At 42.7% G+C, this 18,500-nt stretch overlaps 1 protein-coding gene across 1 annotated transcript in view; it reads left to right on the forward strand.

The window, feature by feature from the left end:
• LOC124556304 (tetratricopeptide repeat protein 7B-like) overlaps nucleotides 1-18,500 on the forward strand; it is a 235,552-nt gene that overhangs the window by 116,067 nt on the left and 100,985 nt on the right. Inside the window, exon 9 of the mRNA XM_047130278.1 lies at nucleotides 3,076-3,264. Coding sequence (XP_046986234.1) covers nucleotides 3,076-3,264 — 189 coding nt within the window. The remainder of the gene's footprint in view (nucleotides 1-3,075; nucleotides 3,265-18,500) is intronic.

Genomic DNA, 18,500 nt, shown 5'->3' on the forward strand with positions numbered 1-18,500 from the left:
ACATCCACAATCGCTGTGTTTACAGTCACCGACGGTGCAGTACGGCAAAAAGAAGATGCCTACCAGACACTCTGTGGTGAAGGGCCATAAAAATAATGGAAGCAGAACAGTTGCAAACTGAGGAGGCCCAGTGGCTTAATGTGAATCGTTCTGTCATTTTCGGATGTGACAAAAATTTATAGAGACTGAAACAGTACTCCAAAGACTGGGGCAGGGACAACCACATGTGTATCAGAAAGAGAGGACTGTTATTTGGATGTAAGGGCATGACAGTACTGCCTTAGTACTGCACGGCACCTGGCACCTGACCTTGTAGCGTCCACTGGACATATTATATCGAGACAAATGGTGTACAGAAGGCTTCAGCAGAGTGTCCTTTATTATTGGAGACTTGCTGTATGTGTACCTCTGATGCGTCTTCATGGAAGGGAATGTCTAGAGTGGAGTCGTCAACATGCCATGTGGGCCGTCGAACAGTGGGCCAATGTTTTTAACACAGATGAAAGCAAGAGAGGTTAATGTTTTCTTGGAAGTGGAAAGTATTACACGCATGCCATGGCCTGCTCGCTCTTCTGATTTTAATCCCATAGATCATGTCTGGGGTGCTCTAGGGAGATATGTTGCATCGTGTCAGCATCCACTAACCACTGTCTAAGACTTGCGAGCAGCTTACCTGGAAGAATGGTCATTATTGCCTCAACATGAGATTTGACAGTACCATTCACAGTATGCAGTGTCATTGTCAGGCCTGTATTGCTGCCAAAGGTAGTCACACCACATACTGAGCACATTAACCAGTTGTAGGAATGTGTGTGCAAATCTGCTAAGTTCGAAGAAATGAAGACAATTTTTGTCTACAGTTATGCATGTTGGAGTTCCATATGTCCTGTATTCTTTACATTGTTTCTACTTAACTATCATCTGTTTAGTCTGTTTTATGGCAAAATAAACATAACTGTGCAAAATTTCTGTTTGTTGCTTTAATTTTGGACATTTGTGTAGTTTAAGGTGCCAAGTACCATAACCTAAAGGCATCTCCTCGGAAAGCAGATTGGTGGTGTTTACATAGCTGAGTGCATATGGTATTAGCCTGGCACTCTTGGGCTCTTGAGTTCAATAAAAATTGTGTGATTATTTTATTTTATTGTTGGCGGCATCAAAATGCATTGGTATATATGTGTGAAATTAAGGGAGAAGACTGTTGAATTTAGGTTAGACACTGATTTATGGCAGCAAAATTAACATGAAAAACCAATACTGCAGAATTTAATTAAATAGGTTTCCACTTAAATTAATTGAAAACTGGATGTCTATGTGGCAAAATGTTCTTCAGTGTTGGTGGTACAAGAACAGTTTGTTACTTATGTCTATATCAGCCTAAAAATTGTAAACTGTATCATATTAATAAAAATTGTATGTGCTTGCTGCATATTAAATATAAAATAAATTCTGTTTTAACTCTTTGTTGTCTGCTTTGTAAAAAAATGTAAAGAAGGTGGTTATCAGCTGTTACCAAAAATGAAAGTAGTGCAAGGATAAATAAAAAAGGAGAAGAAAAACAAAATTCACTTTGTATGAGAATCAATTCCATATCCCAGCATAGTAACCTAAAACCCATGCTTGGTAGTAGTCATGCTGTGGGGACATTTTAATGGCTGCTAACATTGCCTCATTTACTCCACCACGGTGAATGACTAGGGTGAGATACCTGGCACTTTATGCTACATCTCCATTCCATTTGTTCTCCAATCCCCATCTCTGACACAGCTTCCTCCCATTCCCTGTTTGTTTGGTAGCCTTGAAGTCCAGTTGTGTGTAACATAAGCTGTGAAGGTCTGTGTAGTAACACATTTATCCATATAGTCGATGGCATATTTATTGTGAGCCCTTTCCTGCTTTCCCTTTGGTGTTAATACATAAGCTCGCCTCATTTCGTTAGTGTGCCTCCTGCTGTAATTTATTCACCACATACATACTTAGCAGTAATATTTTTGTTCCACATTCAGACACTTCTTCCATCTACACTGTCATTTCTTTCTCTTTCTCATTACGATTAAATTGAATGATTTTACCAGCAAGCCACCTCAGTTGCCTGTGAAGGCATTTCACACAATCAGTTTCCATGCTCGCACTGGCAGGTAACACCAAACACAAATTGGAGCTTGGCTATACCCAGTGATGGGGCCATGGCAGTTCCTGCTACTTCCTGATCTACATTTATCTTCATCGAGTAACAGATCCATCACCTGCCTGAATAGTGCCTTGTTGACTAAAGGGAGGCATCCTGCACGTGATTTTCTACATACTCATACCCTGTCATTCATGTGTACCAACATGTGGCACTACTCGTTAGTCCAAGTGATGTTTTCCACACTTTGAGCAGCCATTGGATGTCTTCTTGCAGCTATTCTGAGAACACCCAAAGGTTGGTGTTTCTGCAGCCATGCTAGTGTATGTGCTCTGCGATAAGCAGAAGTACACCTCTGAGATGGTGGCTATTGTAGTCCATAGTGAGGACATGATTTTGGATGGCATCACTGTTCACTGTGTAACGTTGTTGTTCAGCGCTCTCCCCACCTTGCTTTCCACCACCCCAAGTCCCCATGTGCAGATGTATGCTGTTGCTACCTGCTCTGTACTCTAGTTCCACATCCTCCTTTTAGAGGAAAAAAAGTCAATGTTCAATCCTTCCAAGAATTGCAAATTTCAGTTAATCTCATTGGTGCATTTCGTTAGCTTCCCACCAAATAAATAGACTTCTTTCATTTTCCTCCATTCAGTTCCAGGTTTCAATTTTCCTTTTCCTCCATTCAGTTCCAGGTTTCAACTTTCCTTCAGTCATACCAGAACAAGAATTTTGTGTGTGAAAGACAGAGAGTTCATACAGCTCTTCATGTCCTGTCTGTTATATTCCACTTGTTTTCTCCCCATTTCTAAGTATAAGTTTTGATCAATGCGTATGATTTAGAGTTTCATATTTTGGCTTACATTACCCATTTGTAAGATGTATTTCATGTTGTCTAGGCATGTGTTTGTAGCTTTGTTTATTTCAAAACTTTCTTCTGCCATTTTCAGTCATTTGAACGAGCAATGAAGTTCTCATTTGAAGAACCTCATGTGTGGATGCAGAAAGCTCTCTGTTTAATGTCAATGGGTCAATACCCTCGAGCTTTAAAAGTTTTGAAGGAAGTGATACGTCTTTTACCTACTAAGGTCCTTCCATGTCTGTTAGCAGCTCGTATTTGCTTTGAACACACAAACCAGGTAAAATGTTCCTAATTTTCTTGTATACTGTTGTCATTGCATTTCTGTGAATTATAATCATAAACCCTGTGCTTGATCATGTGCAGGCTGTGGCTAATTGCTGCTGTGTATGACAGGTGTATAAGGATGATATCAAGACTTTCTATTAGTTTGAATAATAGACGTGTTGTTTGTATAAGTTCCTTCAGTTTTAAACATTTGTACTGGAAAATATGTAAGATTAATGGTATCTAAATTGATAATCAGTTTCCACTTTTGTCCCTTATACAATTTATGTTTAGCACAACTACAGTGGAAGGGGTGAAAATAACAACTCGCCATTTAGTTGTGTAGGGTGATCAATAGGCACTTAAGCTTTTGGATTATTGAAGGACGTGTTGTAAGTAAAATTCCTGTGGACATCCCACAGTCCTCCTGATTGGAATTTCCACTGACCACCACCACCACCACCACCACCACCACTACCACCTCCTCCCCCCCCAATCCCCCCTGCCCCCATCCCAACACTCACTGTACACCCTTGCTCTCTTCTTCCCTGTGATCTCCGCCCTGCCCAATCCACTTGGTTCACTTGGGTGCACCACACACACAGCTCCTGCCTGTGCCAGAGTGAGCTTACTTGTTCACTTGCTGGTTCATTTTTCCAATCATCAGCAATGCTTTCCTACAACCCTCCCTCCCCATCTTCACCCCCCCCCCCCCCACTCCTCTCTCTCTCTCTCTCTCTCTCTCTCTCTCTCTTTCTCTGTGTGTGTGTGTGTGTGTGTGTGTGTGTGTGTGTGTGGGGGGGGGGGGGTGTCCAAAAGCTGCCAAAGTTTATATTACTTCCAAATTATTTACTTTGTCAGAACTCTCCGTACCATATTGTGAAATTGTAGCGTACGCTGAAGCTATGCATGTTCTGACATGATTTTGAAAGCATTCAATTAAAAATTAATTATATTAGAATTACTTACTTATCCAAATACACAAACCATTTCTGCACCTTATTATTTCTCAGTTTATATATTATAATGATCATGATCAATAACACCTGAAATACAAATTGTAAAGTTGATGACTATACTTATATTTCCTCATTTTAAGAATTTTGTTTTTATCTGCAGGTAGATTTTGAGTTTATCTTTCAAATTTAGAATGTAGTCTGCATATTGCGGAACATGCTTAGCTCAAAATACAGAATTTCATTCTGTATGGTGTATAAGTATCATTGTAATTTAATTTTATAGGAGGAGGTGATCTGTGTTTTGGTTATCTTTCAGAATAGCAGCTGTCATTACTACTGATAGAATCACGTGAAATAGAATACAGTGCTTCTGCTTTTGGATCCTCTTTTTTTTTTTTTTTTTTTTTTTTTTTTTTTTTTTTTTTTTTAAAATCCTCTCTCAACTAATTCCTCTATCCTGCAAATAGAAGGAACCTTTGCTTTATTTAAAATGTTGTTATTGGCAGTACTGAGAGTTCTCTGCCGACAGCAGATACTGGTCAGCATTCATGCCTTTGCATTTTTTACAATTTTCTTAATAAAATTGTCCTTTTTATGTAAATAATGTAAATAAATGTTGTTTCTGGTGCTAGGTAAGTGGATATCCATTAGCCATATTAGCATTGTAGTTACATCTGCCTCACACTCGAATCAGTGTATTTTTTGGTGCTTTGTTGAGTATTGTCAGCAGCAAAAATAAATTTGCGGTGTAAGTGGCATACAGATACAGTGGCTGGTAAAAAGTTCTTGTGACTTTGTCTCTTTAATTGGAGTATTATTGCACCATGTATCTTCCCCTCCCTCCTCAAACCCTAGTTATCTCTCCTCCTACCACTGATACATTTCCTGTAAGAATGTATCTACAGTTGGAAGTTATTCACTCAATAGTTTGTAACACTTACAACAAGCAACAGTTATTCATATGCATCATGATGGATAAAAGTGAGAATCTCATCACTATCAATTTCGGTGTTGATGTTTTATTGTTAGATACATTTGTTTGAATTTACTGAATGTTCTTCTAATTGCACTGTTAAGAAATGGGATACAAGAAGTGGTGGTAATAGGAAGCAGGGTTGTAATATGAAACATCATAGTATTTGGAGACTGATAATGCCACCAGGCGGCAGCTTCAGTTATCACAATCGTAATGTTCTGTTTCTGCCACTAGAGGCAGCAGAGGTCAGTATCTCATTGTTTATGCCCATGAGTACACACACATTGTTTTCCAACCTCCAAAGGTTTTTTGCAAGGTTAGCTTCAAATGGCTTGTCTGCTACCTTTATTTACAAGTTAGCACACTGTTTCTACTTTACGATTTAGTAATAGAATTAAACCTACAAATTATAATGTTAGTTACTTGAAATTGTTTATCGAAAGTCTAGTTTCATTGGTTAGTTTCAGAAATGGCATTGGGTGGAAATACAAAACACGTTGTTCCATATTACAGCACCTCTTTTGTTTTGTATGTGTCACCATGCCAAGAAGCAGGTTATGGCCTAAAAAAGGGGAATGCGACAGGAATGGCGCCCTGAAGATACGGTTCAAACAGTGATGACTGTCAGGGATAAAATGAAAACTTTAAATGTAGCAGCAAGATGTTACAATACACCAAAATCTACATCCTTTAGGAAGGTGGCTAGAAAGGGTAGAGATCTAAATAACACAGGAAAAATTGGGTAAAATACCAGTTCTTCCACAAGAAATTGAGAAGGGCCTTGTTGAGTATGCCTATTGATGGAAAAGAAGTTTTAAGGACCCACATGTAAGGACATGAGGTGAATGGCTTATCGGCTGGCAGTAAGAAATGGAATCAGCAATCCATTCACTGGTGCTGTGACTGGAAGGAGATGGTTCGATCACTTCATGAACAGACACAAGAATAAGATTTCAGTACAAAAGACTGAAGGAACATCACTTGCTCGAGCCACTGGCTTTAATCGGGGTCTCATGAAATTTTTTTTAGCTTCTGGAAGCTGAATACACTAAACATCATTATCCCCCTAACTGGGTCTTTGGTGTTGACAAGTCTGGTCTTAGTGTACTATAAATGACATGAAGGGAAGAAAATAGATAGGAGACATCACTGTTGCAGAGAGGGGAAGTCTGGTACTGATCATCATGTGCATGAGTGCAAGTGACAACTTTGTGCTACTGTTGATGATTTTTTCGTGCACCAATTGGACAGACAGATTGATGAAAGGTGCACCTCCTGGAGTTATTGGAAAATGTCATCCTTCAGTCTGGGTGCAGTCCTATCTATTCATGATTTACCCACTTCATTAAACACACGGAACCTACAGCTGAGTCCCCGATCTTACTCGTATTGGATGGACATTATTCTCACACCAGGAATATAGAGTCATAATGAAAACAAAAGATAATCATGTGACCATTCTGTGCTTGCCACCTCATACTACACACAGACTACAGCCCCTCGATAAGACTTTCATGAGCTTCATAATGTCATACTACAGTGAAAAGTTTAGGCAGGCACTAAGAACAGGCAGTACAGACACCTACGATATTGTGGAGGAGTTCGGAAAGGCATATCTCGGAGTCCGAAGTGGTGCTGTAGCAGTCAATGGATTCAAATGTACTGGCATTTGTCCATTAAACAGAGGTTTATTCACAGAAGCTGATCTCACTGCATCTGAACATGAAGCAGAACAGGTTGCCAACAGTGGTAAAGCACTTTGTGGTGGTGGTGGTGGTACTGACCTACAAACGACTGGAGGTGATTCGAAAGAAGGCATTGGGGGGGGGGGGGGGGGCGAAAGGAAGGTCAGACAGCAGGTCCATCAACACCTGTAGGCTATGTCAAGCCACAACACACATTCCAGTACAAATTTCATCAAGTTCAAGACATCAAGCAAAGGTTGGAAAGCACTTTCAGCTACTGTCCTAACCAGTTCACCCTATAAAAACTCATTGAAGTGTTCCGTAGACAAGCAACAAATTAAACTGAATCTACCAAAAAAAAAAGGGAACAGTTGTGGTATCTTCCTCTTATAGCATAAAAAAGGGCACCAAGATCAACCAGGAATTAGGAAAATGTCAAACAAATCAGAAGACTGTTGACACCGGGAAACGAAGACTGTTCTATGCAACAAAAAGAAATGAAGAGGGAAGTTCTAGCAAGGAAGAGGAAATAGCACAATCTTTTGATAGTTCAAACTTGATAGAATCTGCTGGGAAAGAAGTTCCTGAAAATGATGATCCAGTCTATCTGTTTTGTGGTCAGGCATTTAAAAAGTCAAAATCTGGAGAACTTGGGTTCAATGTGCCATGTGGCAGGAACAGTCATATTTTTGCAGTTAGTGTGAGACTGAAGTGTTCATTTGTGACTTTTGTTCATGAACTTGAAATTGTCAATCGTAATTGTTATTTATAGCTCACAAAAACAATTTTACTACAAAGTCTCTTCGGGTTTGCTGCCAGATCCTAAAATCAACTCGATTTGATATTTTGGAGATCCAACTGGTTGCCTTCTTCAGGAGAATGCGGCTTCTGCTGATGAGTCCCGCTGAGAACTGATGCCAGGCTGCAAATCGACATCCGATGTAGCTCACCATACCGTACACTGCACATGTGGCACCCATCATGGTTGCTGCCCTCTAAGACTGTGAGGTGGCACTGCCCTTAGTAGAACACTGGCAGCAACGATATATCACACTCAGGGACGATTTTCGAACACTCGGACTGGCCGCACCGAAAAATGTTCTGTTTTGATGCAGGATAGTACAGGATTCCACGTCCTGCTAAGATGAAACCCCCTGTCTCTGTTAATTAAATTAGCTGCCAACCTAATTTCAATTGCCTCTTTATAGACACTGTTCAAAAACAGGAAGTGTTGGCAGCTATCACATTTTCATTAAATTTAATACCGTGTCCCTCATTTAAGCAGTTTTCTACTACTGCTGATTTTTCCAGCTGTTGTAGCCTCATATGACGATGATGATCCACATGCCTGTCACGAACTGAGAGAATCGAACGGCCGATGTAAGCCTTCTCACATTGGCACTAGTCCCTTAATTTGATTAGTGAAAAACTGGATGAAGAGTTGGCGAAGCTTTGTCGTCATGTGCTGACATCCACACATTTTTTATTTAACGGCAACCTTTTTGAAGAGAACGACGGAGTGGCTATGAGTAGTCCTTTATCACCCACAGTCACCAATTTATTTATGAAGGACTTTGAGGTTTCAAGTATTTATCATACAACATATGTTCCTCTTTCCATGCTATCATTTGCAAAAACCTTGTTTCAGTATCTTGAACTGTTTATGATATATGATGATTGTTATGACCAAATAATTCGCGATTTGCGGGGATGGAAGTGGGCGCATTGTGCATGATATTCTGTCCGATATAAAAGTCAATAATTCAAGAATGAACTGAGGTCATTCTGCGCTCAGTTTGAAGTAAAATTTTGATATCTTATCTACATTTCATTCATGGTAGTGCATCTCTCTACTATAAGTAGACATGTCAAAGACAGGCTGATGCAGTTCGAAATGGCATAACTCCTTTGTCTGTTATTATGGAAGTTATTGTTGTTCATATGCTGTGATAGTTGATATGCACACTGATTCACACAATCGGGTGCATAATTTGATGGCTACAGCACATCAGGTAAATATAGATGGGTCTCTTGTGAATAATGTTTTATTTACAAGTAAATTCCTGCTTTTTAAAGGCAGGAGTAGATATTATGAAAGAGATAGAAGGTGGCTGATTTATAGCAACAACAAATACTGCAAAATGCATTGAATGGTGGAGAAAAGTGACTCTCATTTTTTTTAAATTGTCTGTGAAACAAAAGATCAGCACATGCTGATACAGCTTGTACTGTATACTGGAGTCCTTACACACTCAATATAATGAAGTTAATACTTTACTGGCAGAAAAGAATTTCACTTACAAGTAATGAGCTTGCAGGAAGATTGGTGGATTTCCTGAAACCATTTAGAGGGGGGCACAGATAGATATAAAAGAACCTACAATCTGGTTAGGTCTTTGATTTCAAACACTTCAGTAAATCTGAAGTGTGAATTACAATGACTGTGAGCTTAGTTTAATTACTGCATGCCATACTTTGTATAGCTTCATTGTACTACATGGAAAGGATAGATTTGTAATTAACTACTGTACTTTATGTATACCAGCATTTAGGTATATTTTAACAGGAAGTAAAAGGGATTAGAACTGTTTCCAAATATAACATTCCTATGTTTTTTTGGTCATCTTTGTGTAAACTCCATATGCTTGGCATAAATGGAAAGCAGTAAATTCTTCACAGCATGTGACAAATGTGTGCAAGTTATGCTGGCACAACATGCAATCATTAACATAATCGTTTTTGTGCAATTACTGCATAGTGTGTTATAGTCAGTGATAAGTATTGTAATTTGTATGAGGGTTGGAACATTAATAGTGGCAACTATTTATTTACAGCCCGTACAAAATAGATACATGTTGCAAAGTTTTACTGACCTTCACAGTAGTCACCAGCATTGTGTATAACCCGTTGCCAGCAATGTGGAAGTCGGAGGATACTCTTAGCAGTGCCAGTTGTGTTGATAGTTTGAGTGGCGCAGTCTATTGCCTGACGAATTTGTAGCAGTTCTGAAGCGAATGCCGTGAAGCGTTTCCTTCAGTTTAGAAATTGAGTTGAACTCACAACGAGCTTAGAGACAGAAGTGATGACACTTTCTGCAGGACCTGACCATTATTTTGCAGGACAATGCTCATGCACATACAGTGCAAGCTGTTACTGATTTGTGTGACTGATGGGGCTGCTAAGTGCTATACCACCTACTGCACTCCCCTGACTTAAGCTCTTGTGAGTTAAACTCGATTTCTAAACTGAAGGCAACACTTCATGGCATTTGCTTCAAAACTGCTACAAATTCGTCGAGCAATATACTCGAACGGTCAACACAACTGGCACTTCTAAGAGTATCCTACGACTTTCACGTCACTGATGACGGGTTATACACAATGCTGGTGACTACTTTGAAGGTCAGTAAAACTTTGATACATGTATCTATTTTGTACGAGTTGTAAATAAATAGTTTCCATTATTAAAGTTCCAACCCTCGTATAATATTTCCCCAATGTAAAACATGTAAAACGCAATTTTCCGGGTACACAGTCACAATTTGTACATCAGCTCTCTAATAGATTTGTGCTTTGCTACTGGCTCGGCAAGGTGCCAACAAAGACATGCACAGTTATCCGCGTTTCCAGATTCTGGATGTAGACGTGGAGCAAGTACGTGACCAAGAAGTCATGTGTGGCCAGCCACTAGCGATTAGCCCCCTCCAGCAGGCAATTTGTAAACAGGTCAGACATAGCAGCGTTGTAGCACTGTGGTAACTATTATCCCCAGTTAGTTTTACTAAGTGAGGTGGCACAGTGGTTAGCACACTGGACTCACATTCAGGAGGACAATGGTTCAATCCCGCATCCTGATTTAGGTTTTCCATGATTTCCCTAAATCGTTCCAGGCAAATGCCAGGATGGTTCCTTCGAAAGGGCATGACCGACTTCCTTCCCCGTCCTTCCCTGTCCTTCCCTAATCCGATGAGACCAACGACCTCGCTGTTTGGTCTCTTCCCCTAAACAACCCAACCAGTTGAACAGAACTCTACAGGACATTCTTGAGTTCACACCACAAATAACTCAGATTATAGGCTTTGGTACTCAGAAAACTTTAGCTTGGCTTGATGAGGTACCCCATAAAAGTGATCATGTATGACATTATGGAATAAAAGTAGTTAAAGTGTACTATCTTTTTCATTTTTACCTCACATGTCTGACAACATCCACATTTCAAATCCGCAGGGGCTCACAACTCTCTTGCGTAACTCTAGGAAAACAGTGTTAAAGGTTAAGTTGACTAAGGCAAAAGTGAGGGCTCACTGTAGCCCAAAATATAATGAAAATAGTCAACAATTGACAAGAGAAAATCATCGCCTTTAGGTAAATTTCAGCTCTACATAAATATGTCAAGGTAAGGGGATGAATCTGAAAAATGAATATTATTTCCACTCATTGACTTTGGCCATCCCTCTTGATTAGCCATTTCGAAACAGATTGCTCTCAGTTTACTGAGCAGAGAAAAATATAACTGCCAAATTGCTATGTTGAAGAAAGCATACTTCAAAATGTAGATTACATTAAAGGGTATTCAGGAATCTGGACTTGCAGCGAATTTTGCTACCCATATGAAGACATCTACTGTAAAGATCAGTAGAAATGGTACTGGACATTAACTCAGTCTATTTGCAATGGTTTGTGTTTGTGACCAGAGGAAGCAACATGCCAAAATTGAAGTGCACAGTTGACAGAGAACGATTCTAGCTTTATTAGAGCAGAGAGCAGCTACGAAGGTGGCTGAGGGTCTGATGTGCAGAAGCATGTGGAAGTGTACCACGTGACTCACAGTCAATCACATGCCAGTGACATTCTTGTCTTCCTTCTGTGTGGGTTGTGCTGTGTTCGGAAGTTCTAACTGTTTATTTCAGTAATTGTGTTCTGTGCTGAGTGCTGACTGCCTTCATAGCGTTCCTTATGAGTGATAGTAAGCAATCACGCCAAGTGCTACACAAACAGGCAAGAGGAATAGTGTTCGGTGTATACCATTACTTTAAGAGACAATCTTCCGCTGAATCCACGCTGACCCAAGTAGTGGGTCGCACTGTTGCCAAATGCCAGGAGCAGACAGCTGAAGCCTATGGTATTGGTTTGAGGCTGTTCAGAGAATATTCAGTAAAGCTAAGGCGTCTATCCAAGCCTGCGGCTCAGCTGTTTGCAAATCACCAGGGAAGCAACATAACCACAAAAAAGAAATGGCTGAGCTAGATGATTTTGCGAAAAAGTTTTGCGGCACATAGTGTTCAGCATGTATGCTGAAGGTGAGTATCCAACAGCAGAGAAACTAGTTTCAAGTACAAAAGAAGCTGAAAATTTTAACGGAAGCAAATGGACCATGTTGAGGATACTGAAAGACATGGGGTTCAGGTATCAGAAAACAAACGATGGTAGGAAATTATTAATGGAACGAAGTGATATTGTAGCTGCAAGGACTGTGTTTCTGAGAACAATGCAGGAGATTGGAGAAGCTGGCACATCACAAATTTATTACTTAGATGAAACTTTCGTTAATCGGAACCATGTAAGGGCTATGTGCTGGAAAATGAGCGATGGGTGTGGTGGATTAAAAGTTCCTGTCGGTAAGGGTAACAGAATTATAGTGCTTCATGTCGGATCAGTAAATACTGGCTTTATTCCCCAGGGTAAGCTGATTTTTAAGGCACCTAAAGCTAAGAATTCATAAGGTTATCACTCTAAAATTACGTACAGCATCTTCAAACGGTGGTTTACACAACAATTTTTGCGACATATTCCTGCGTCTTCATTATAGTCATTGACAATGCGAGCTTCCACTCAGTGCAAGTTCCCTCAGGGGGCTCAGCATTCGTTTGCTGGGTACGGGCTTGGCGAACCCGGGGTCCTCGAGCTGTGGACTGGTGTGCGCCGCCAGTCTGCTGATACCGTAAGCTCTGGGCATGCTTCAGCGACCTCTGTGTGACGCAACGGTGGAACGTTGTGTGTCTTAGGGACCGGGGATCTTGGCTTGATTGTCTGGATCGCGAGGACGGTACATACCTCTATAAAAAACCCTTTAATCTTAAGGTGTGCTGCACGCCGATAAGATGCGGAACGGTCACTAGCGGGCAACCTCTGGGGAACCTGCCACACCTCAGTTGTACAAGGCTTATCCAGGCATGCGGGGCTCTGTCTGGATGGATGTAAGTTTCCCTAGCTGCTCATGGGACGACCATGGATACCACGAATTCTTCGTCTTTTCCTCCTCCTAATTTTTCTCTGGCCAGTGGGATGGGTGGACCGCTGGTAGGCACTATCACCCAATCCAACAAGAGGGCTAGGTTAGCCAGTCCTTCTGACTCAGGCGTCAGCAAACGTACAGCAGTTCAGAGTAACAGAGCACATACTGACAACCAGAATGTGTGTTTTAATAATAAAAAGGAAAGAGGGTTCCTTTGAAAAGGTTTTGCCATTCTATATCCAAAAGGGTCTAGAAGGAATAGCTGGAACTTTAAAATCAGTGAAGCGTTTACAGATTGGGACACTGCTTGTTGAAACATCAACTTCTCAGCAAGCAGTTAACCTTCAAACAGCTAAAAGCTTGGGGGAATACACTATCGATACAGAGCTTCACAGCACTCCAGTAAGGGTGTTGTTACCTGTCAGGATCTCATTGACATTCCTGTAGAAGAATTAAAGAGTGAGTGGGCTCAGGAGGGAATTGTTGACGTTCAGAACATCATGAAAAGGGTGGATGGGAACCTGGTGAAATCTGACTCCTTCATTCTTACTTTCAATACCCCCAAACTCCCAGAACACGTCAAGGCAGGATTTCTTTGACTAAACGTCCGGTCGTATGTCCCAAACCCAATGCGCTGTTTTAAGTGCCAGCGTTTTGGACATACAACTCTAGGGTGTAAAGGAGAAGTGATGTGTGGCAACTGTAGTAAGGCTGCCCGTGACGGAATTGACTGTTCGTTGCCTGTCAGATGTATAAACTGTTCTGAAAGCCACCCTGTTTGGAGTAGGGACTGTAGAATCTTCCTAGAGGAACGTAAAATACAAGAAATAATAACAACTAAGCGTATCCCCTACAGTGAAGCCAATGCAGCCCCCCACATTCGTTACGTCTTTTGCTTCCTTTGTTCAGAAGCCGCCTCCACAAGTCGATGCATCTACACAGAGGTTGTTAGTGTTGGCACGAACACCTGCACATGTCAGTGCACTTGCAAGGCAGCAAGTGTATCAGAGCCTGTAGCCCCTCCTAGAACAGCAGAGAAAGGTACAGTAGCTAACATTGAAGAGCCCCAGGCATCTCTGATTGCTGAGGCTGTTCCAAAGCCCAGCATGGTCATAAACACCCCAGCTCCAGTTCCAGCAAAGCCCTCTAAACAAAGGAAAGCACATGTGAAGCAGCACCAACAGATTAAATCGGCTGGTAAACCATCGGATCGTGTTAATGTGGTCCCACTAGATGCTTCATCCGACTCTTCCCCTGAGCTGATGGAGTCTGAGAATATGGGGCAATCATCTCGCCCCAAGACTGAGCCTCCACCCGCTGCAGTCTCCCCACCTCAGCGGAAAGAGAGGCAGAAAATACAACCACCGTGATGGCTCCCATATTACAATGGAACCTGCAGGGGTTCAGGACACATCATATTACTGAGGTGATCCACCGCACCAGTGAAGCGTCCATCCCACAGTCTACGGGACAACCGAAGCGGCAACCTGTCCCTTGGTGGAGCGACAAATGCCGCTCTGCAATCAGGGCTAGGCGGGCAGCTCTGCGTAGGTTCAAATGCCGGCCAACTGTAGAGAACCTTGCAGCCTTTCGGGTGGCGAGGGCAAAGTGTCGTCGGATTATACGAGAGAGCAAGAAGAGGTCGTGGCAGCAGTTCCTGAACACCATTAATCGTTCTACACAAAGTTCCATTGTATGGGAGATCATCAGGATGATTTCTGGGAGAGGTGGGAGGTACCCTATGGCTGCTATAATGTGGAATGGCACTCTCCAAACGACCCCAAAAGATATTGCCCAGTCTATGGCGGCTCATTTTGCAGCTATTACTGGAACCGCCAGTCAGAATCCAGCTTTCCAGCCCCACAGAGTGGCTGCTGAGAGGAGCAGTTTTGACTTCCGCTCACCCAATACAGAAGAGTGCAACTGCCCATTTTCCATGTGGGAATTGGATTCTGCATTGTGTGGGGCTCGTGATACATCACCTGGTCAGGATAGAATCCACTATAGCATGCTGCAGCACCTCACAGGGAGAAATAAAGAAATCCTCCTCTGACTTTTTAATCTAGTTTGGATGTCCGGTCACTTCCCCGACTCGTGGCGTGAAGCAATTTTAATTCCTCTTTTAAAACCTGGGAAAGACCGCACGTGCCCGGGTAGTTACCGTAGTGGTGCCCTCACTAGCTGCATGGGAAAGACCTTGGAGCGGACGGTCAACCGCCGCCTTGTCTGGATGTTAGAATCCAGACAACTCCTTAGTCGCTTTCAGTGTGGGTTCAGGAGGTATCGCTCCACCTTTGATAACCTGGCCCTCCTGGAGGCGGCTATACAACAGGCTTTCCTGCACCAGCATCACCTGTTGGGAATATTTTTTGACATTGAAAAGGCATACGACACTACTTGGAGGCATCTTATCATCAGGCAGCTCCACGAATGGGGTTTTCGTGGATGTCTTCCCAATTTTATTCGGTCCTTCCTGTCGCCACGTTATTTTCGGTACCGAGTCGGAGACGTACTGTCTAGTCGCTTTGGACAAGAGAACGGTGTCCCTCAAGGTAGTGTTTTTTGTGTGACGGTCTTTGCTATTGCTATTAATAGTATTACGTCTGTTGTGAAAAGTACTGTGCAGTGTTCCTTGTTTGTGGACGATTTCTCTGTATTTTGGTCTTCTTCAAGCCTTGCAACGACGACTCGTCAGTTGCAACTCACTCTGCGACGTTTGGATTAATGGGCACAGAAGAGTGGTTTTAAGTTTTCAACTGATAAGTCTATGTGTGTTCTTTTTAACCGTTCTCATTCCATTTTTGACTTGCCTGAGTTGAGGATGAGGGACACCATTCTGAATTTTAAAGACACGGTGAAGTTTCTGGGCCTCACTTTTGATTCTAAGCTTACGTGGCTGCCACACATTAAGGAACTGAAAAAATGGTCTCTTAAGGTGCTGTCTATTTTAAAATGTCTTAGTCACCACACATGGGGAGCAGACAGGACTTGTCGACTCCGGTTTTACAGAGCCTTCGTGCGGTCCCGGCTTGATTATGGATACACGGTGTATGGGTCTGCAAGACCCACTTATTTGAAGCTGTTGGATGTGGCGCACCATGAGGGGATTCGGTTGGCCACTGGGGCGTTCAGAACGAGCCCCATACCGAGCCTCTGTGCAGAGGCAGGTGAACTGCCACTTCACCTCCGGCGGCGTCTACTAATGGTGCGCCAGGCCTATCAAACATTATCCTCACTATACACACCTGCATACCACACTGTTGCTCGCCCTCCACTGGAAAGGCCTTTTCACAACCGGCAATGAGCAACAAGGCCTTATGGGATTCATGCAAAGGATTGCATTTTAGAGACTGGTGTGGCCGGTTTTTAATGTTTCACGTCGAGGTTGGAGCAGATATCCACCTTCGCTCCTCCAGAGGCCCACACTGATTTTAGATTTGGCAAATTTTAAGAAAGACAGTACATCAGATTTTACTTTCAAATCTTTGTTTTTTAACATTTTAGACAGGCATCATGATTTTACAGTAGTCTACACTGATGGATCCCAACAGGGGGATTTTCTTGGTTGCTCAGTCATGTTCCCCAACCGTGTCATCAGGATTCACCTTCCCCAGGAATACACTGTTTTTTCCGCAGAACTTCACGCAATCCTGAAGGCATTGGAGCAGATACGGTTTACTCAGGGCAAACGCTTCCTAATTTGCTCTGGCTCACTGAGCGCATTACAGTCACTGCAGAACCTGTACCCAGCAGAGAAGTTGGAACAGCTGATTTACGACCAACTGTACATCCTCCAACGACAGGGCAAGCAAGTGTTCTTTTACTGGGTGCCAGGGCATGTGGGCATACGGGGAAATGAACAAGCTGATAGAGCTGCCAAGGACGCCTGCAGATTACCGGAGGTGACACAGTGTTCTATTCCTTTGCAAGGTGTCGTTTCTGTGTTGCGGCAGAAGTATATGCAATTGTGGGAGGAGGAATGGCTGGCGGTGAGGGAAAATAAGCTGCGGTTGGTGAAACCCACCATCCAGCCATGGTGCTCCTCCTGCCGGCCACCTAGGTGTGACGAAGTGACCCTTACACATCTTCGCATAGGGCACTGTCCTCTTACGCGTGCCTTCTTACTACGGCGAGAGGAACCCCCTCTGTGTGATGCCTGTGGCGTACGAATCACTGTACGCCATATTTTAGTTGAGTGTGATTTATATTGTTTTGTCAGGGCGGAAGTTAATATTAGTGGGGATCTGCCCTCGATTTTAGCCGATGACGAGGTGAGTGTCAAGAAAGTTTTAAGGTACTGTGATGTTTCTGGGCTTCAGCCAAAAATTTTAGGTTGGAATTTTTAGTGTGTTGCCGAGTGGCTTACCACTCCTTTTTATTCTTGTAATAGGCCAGTTCCAAACATGTGCTATGTGTTTCATTTTAACCCCTTCCCCTACGTTCTCTTGCAGTTCTCCTCTTTATGTGCTGTTTTCCACTTTGCTACTGTTGACGTGCAAACTGCCTATGTAGACTTTCACCTATAATTTTAGTCCTGTTTTTGCACTTGCTGCATTTTAGTGACACTCGTCCGTTGTTGTTTCCGTTCGGGCGCTAAAGACTACACTGTTGAGCGCCCATAACACCATATCCATCCATCCATCCATCCATCAGTGCAAGTGAACAAAGCTCCTAATACAACCTCCAAAAAGGCAGACATTATTGCATGGCTGTCATCTAACGGAATACCTCGTAACTCATTGCATACCAGAGCAGAATTGCTGTTTCTTGTCAATCACCACAAGCCTGCATACAGAGTTCATGAGATGGGCGAAGTTGCAAAGCAGTATGGGCACTGTATCGTTAGAGTATCCCCATACCATTGCCATTACAACCCGATTGAGGTCGTATGGGCTCAGATGTAAGCAATCAGGTGTATCATCCAGCAAGACAGGAGGCCCTGGGTGGTCTGGGGTGTTGTCCATTGGGGTAGGAGCCCCTAGGCAGTCGGGGGTGGTGTCCAGCAGGGCGGGAGCCCTGGACTGTCGGGAGTAAGCTGGAGGATGTGCTGGAGGTGAAGTCTACCTGGGCAGTGTGGAGGAGGCACTTGATGGTAGCCTGATGACTGAAACACAGTGATGACTGATTCCCGACCAGCTTAGCAATGTACATGGTGAGCACACTGCCATGGAGCGTCTGGGTGGTGCCCTAATTGTCTGCCTGGTGGAAGAAAACAGGCACACAAACAGTGAGCATGTTATCTTGTGGGAGAGAAGTAGTGCCTGTGATCACAGTGCTGTGTACTGTGACATGGACGTGGATGCCACCAGCGACAAAGCTGGTGCTACCCAGTGCTTGGGTAGGGTTGCCTGTAGGTTGTATCACAGTCGACCATCTGGGGATACAATACAAGCCC

This window comes from Schistocerca americana, chromosome X (genome assembly GCF_021461395.2).
Source record: "Schistocerca americana isolate TAMUIC-IGC-003095 chromosome X, iqSchAmer2.1, whole genome shotgun sequence".
In the NCBI taxonomy this organism is placed as follows: domain Eukaryota; kingdom Metazoa; phylum Arthropoda; class Insecta; order Orthoptera; family Acrididae; genus Schistocerca; species Schistocerca americana.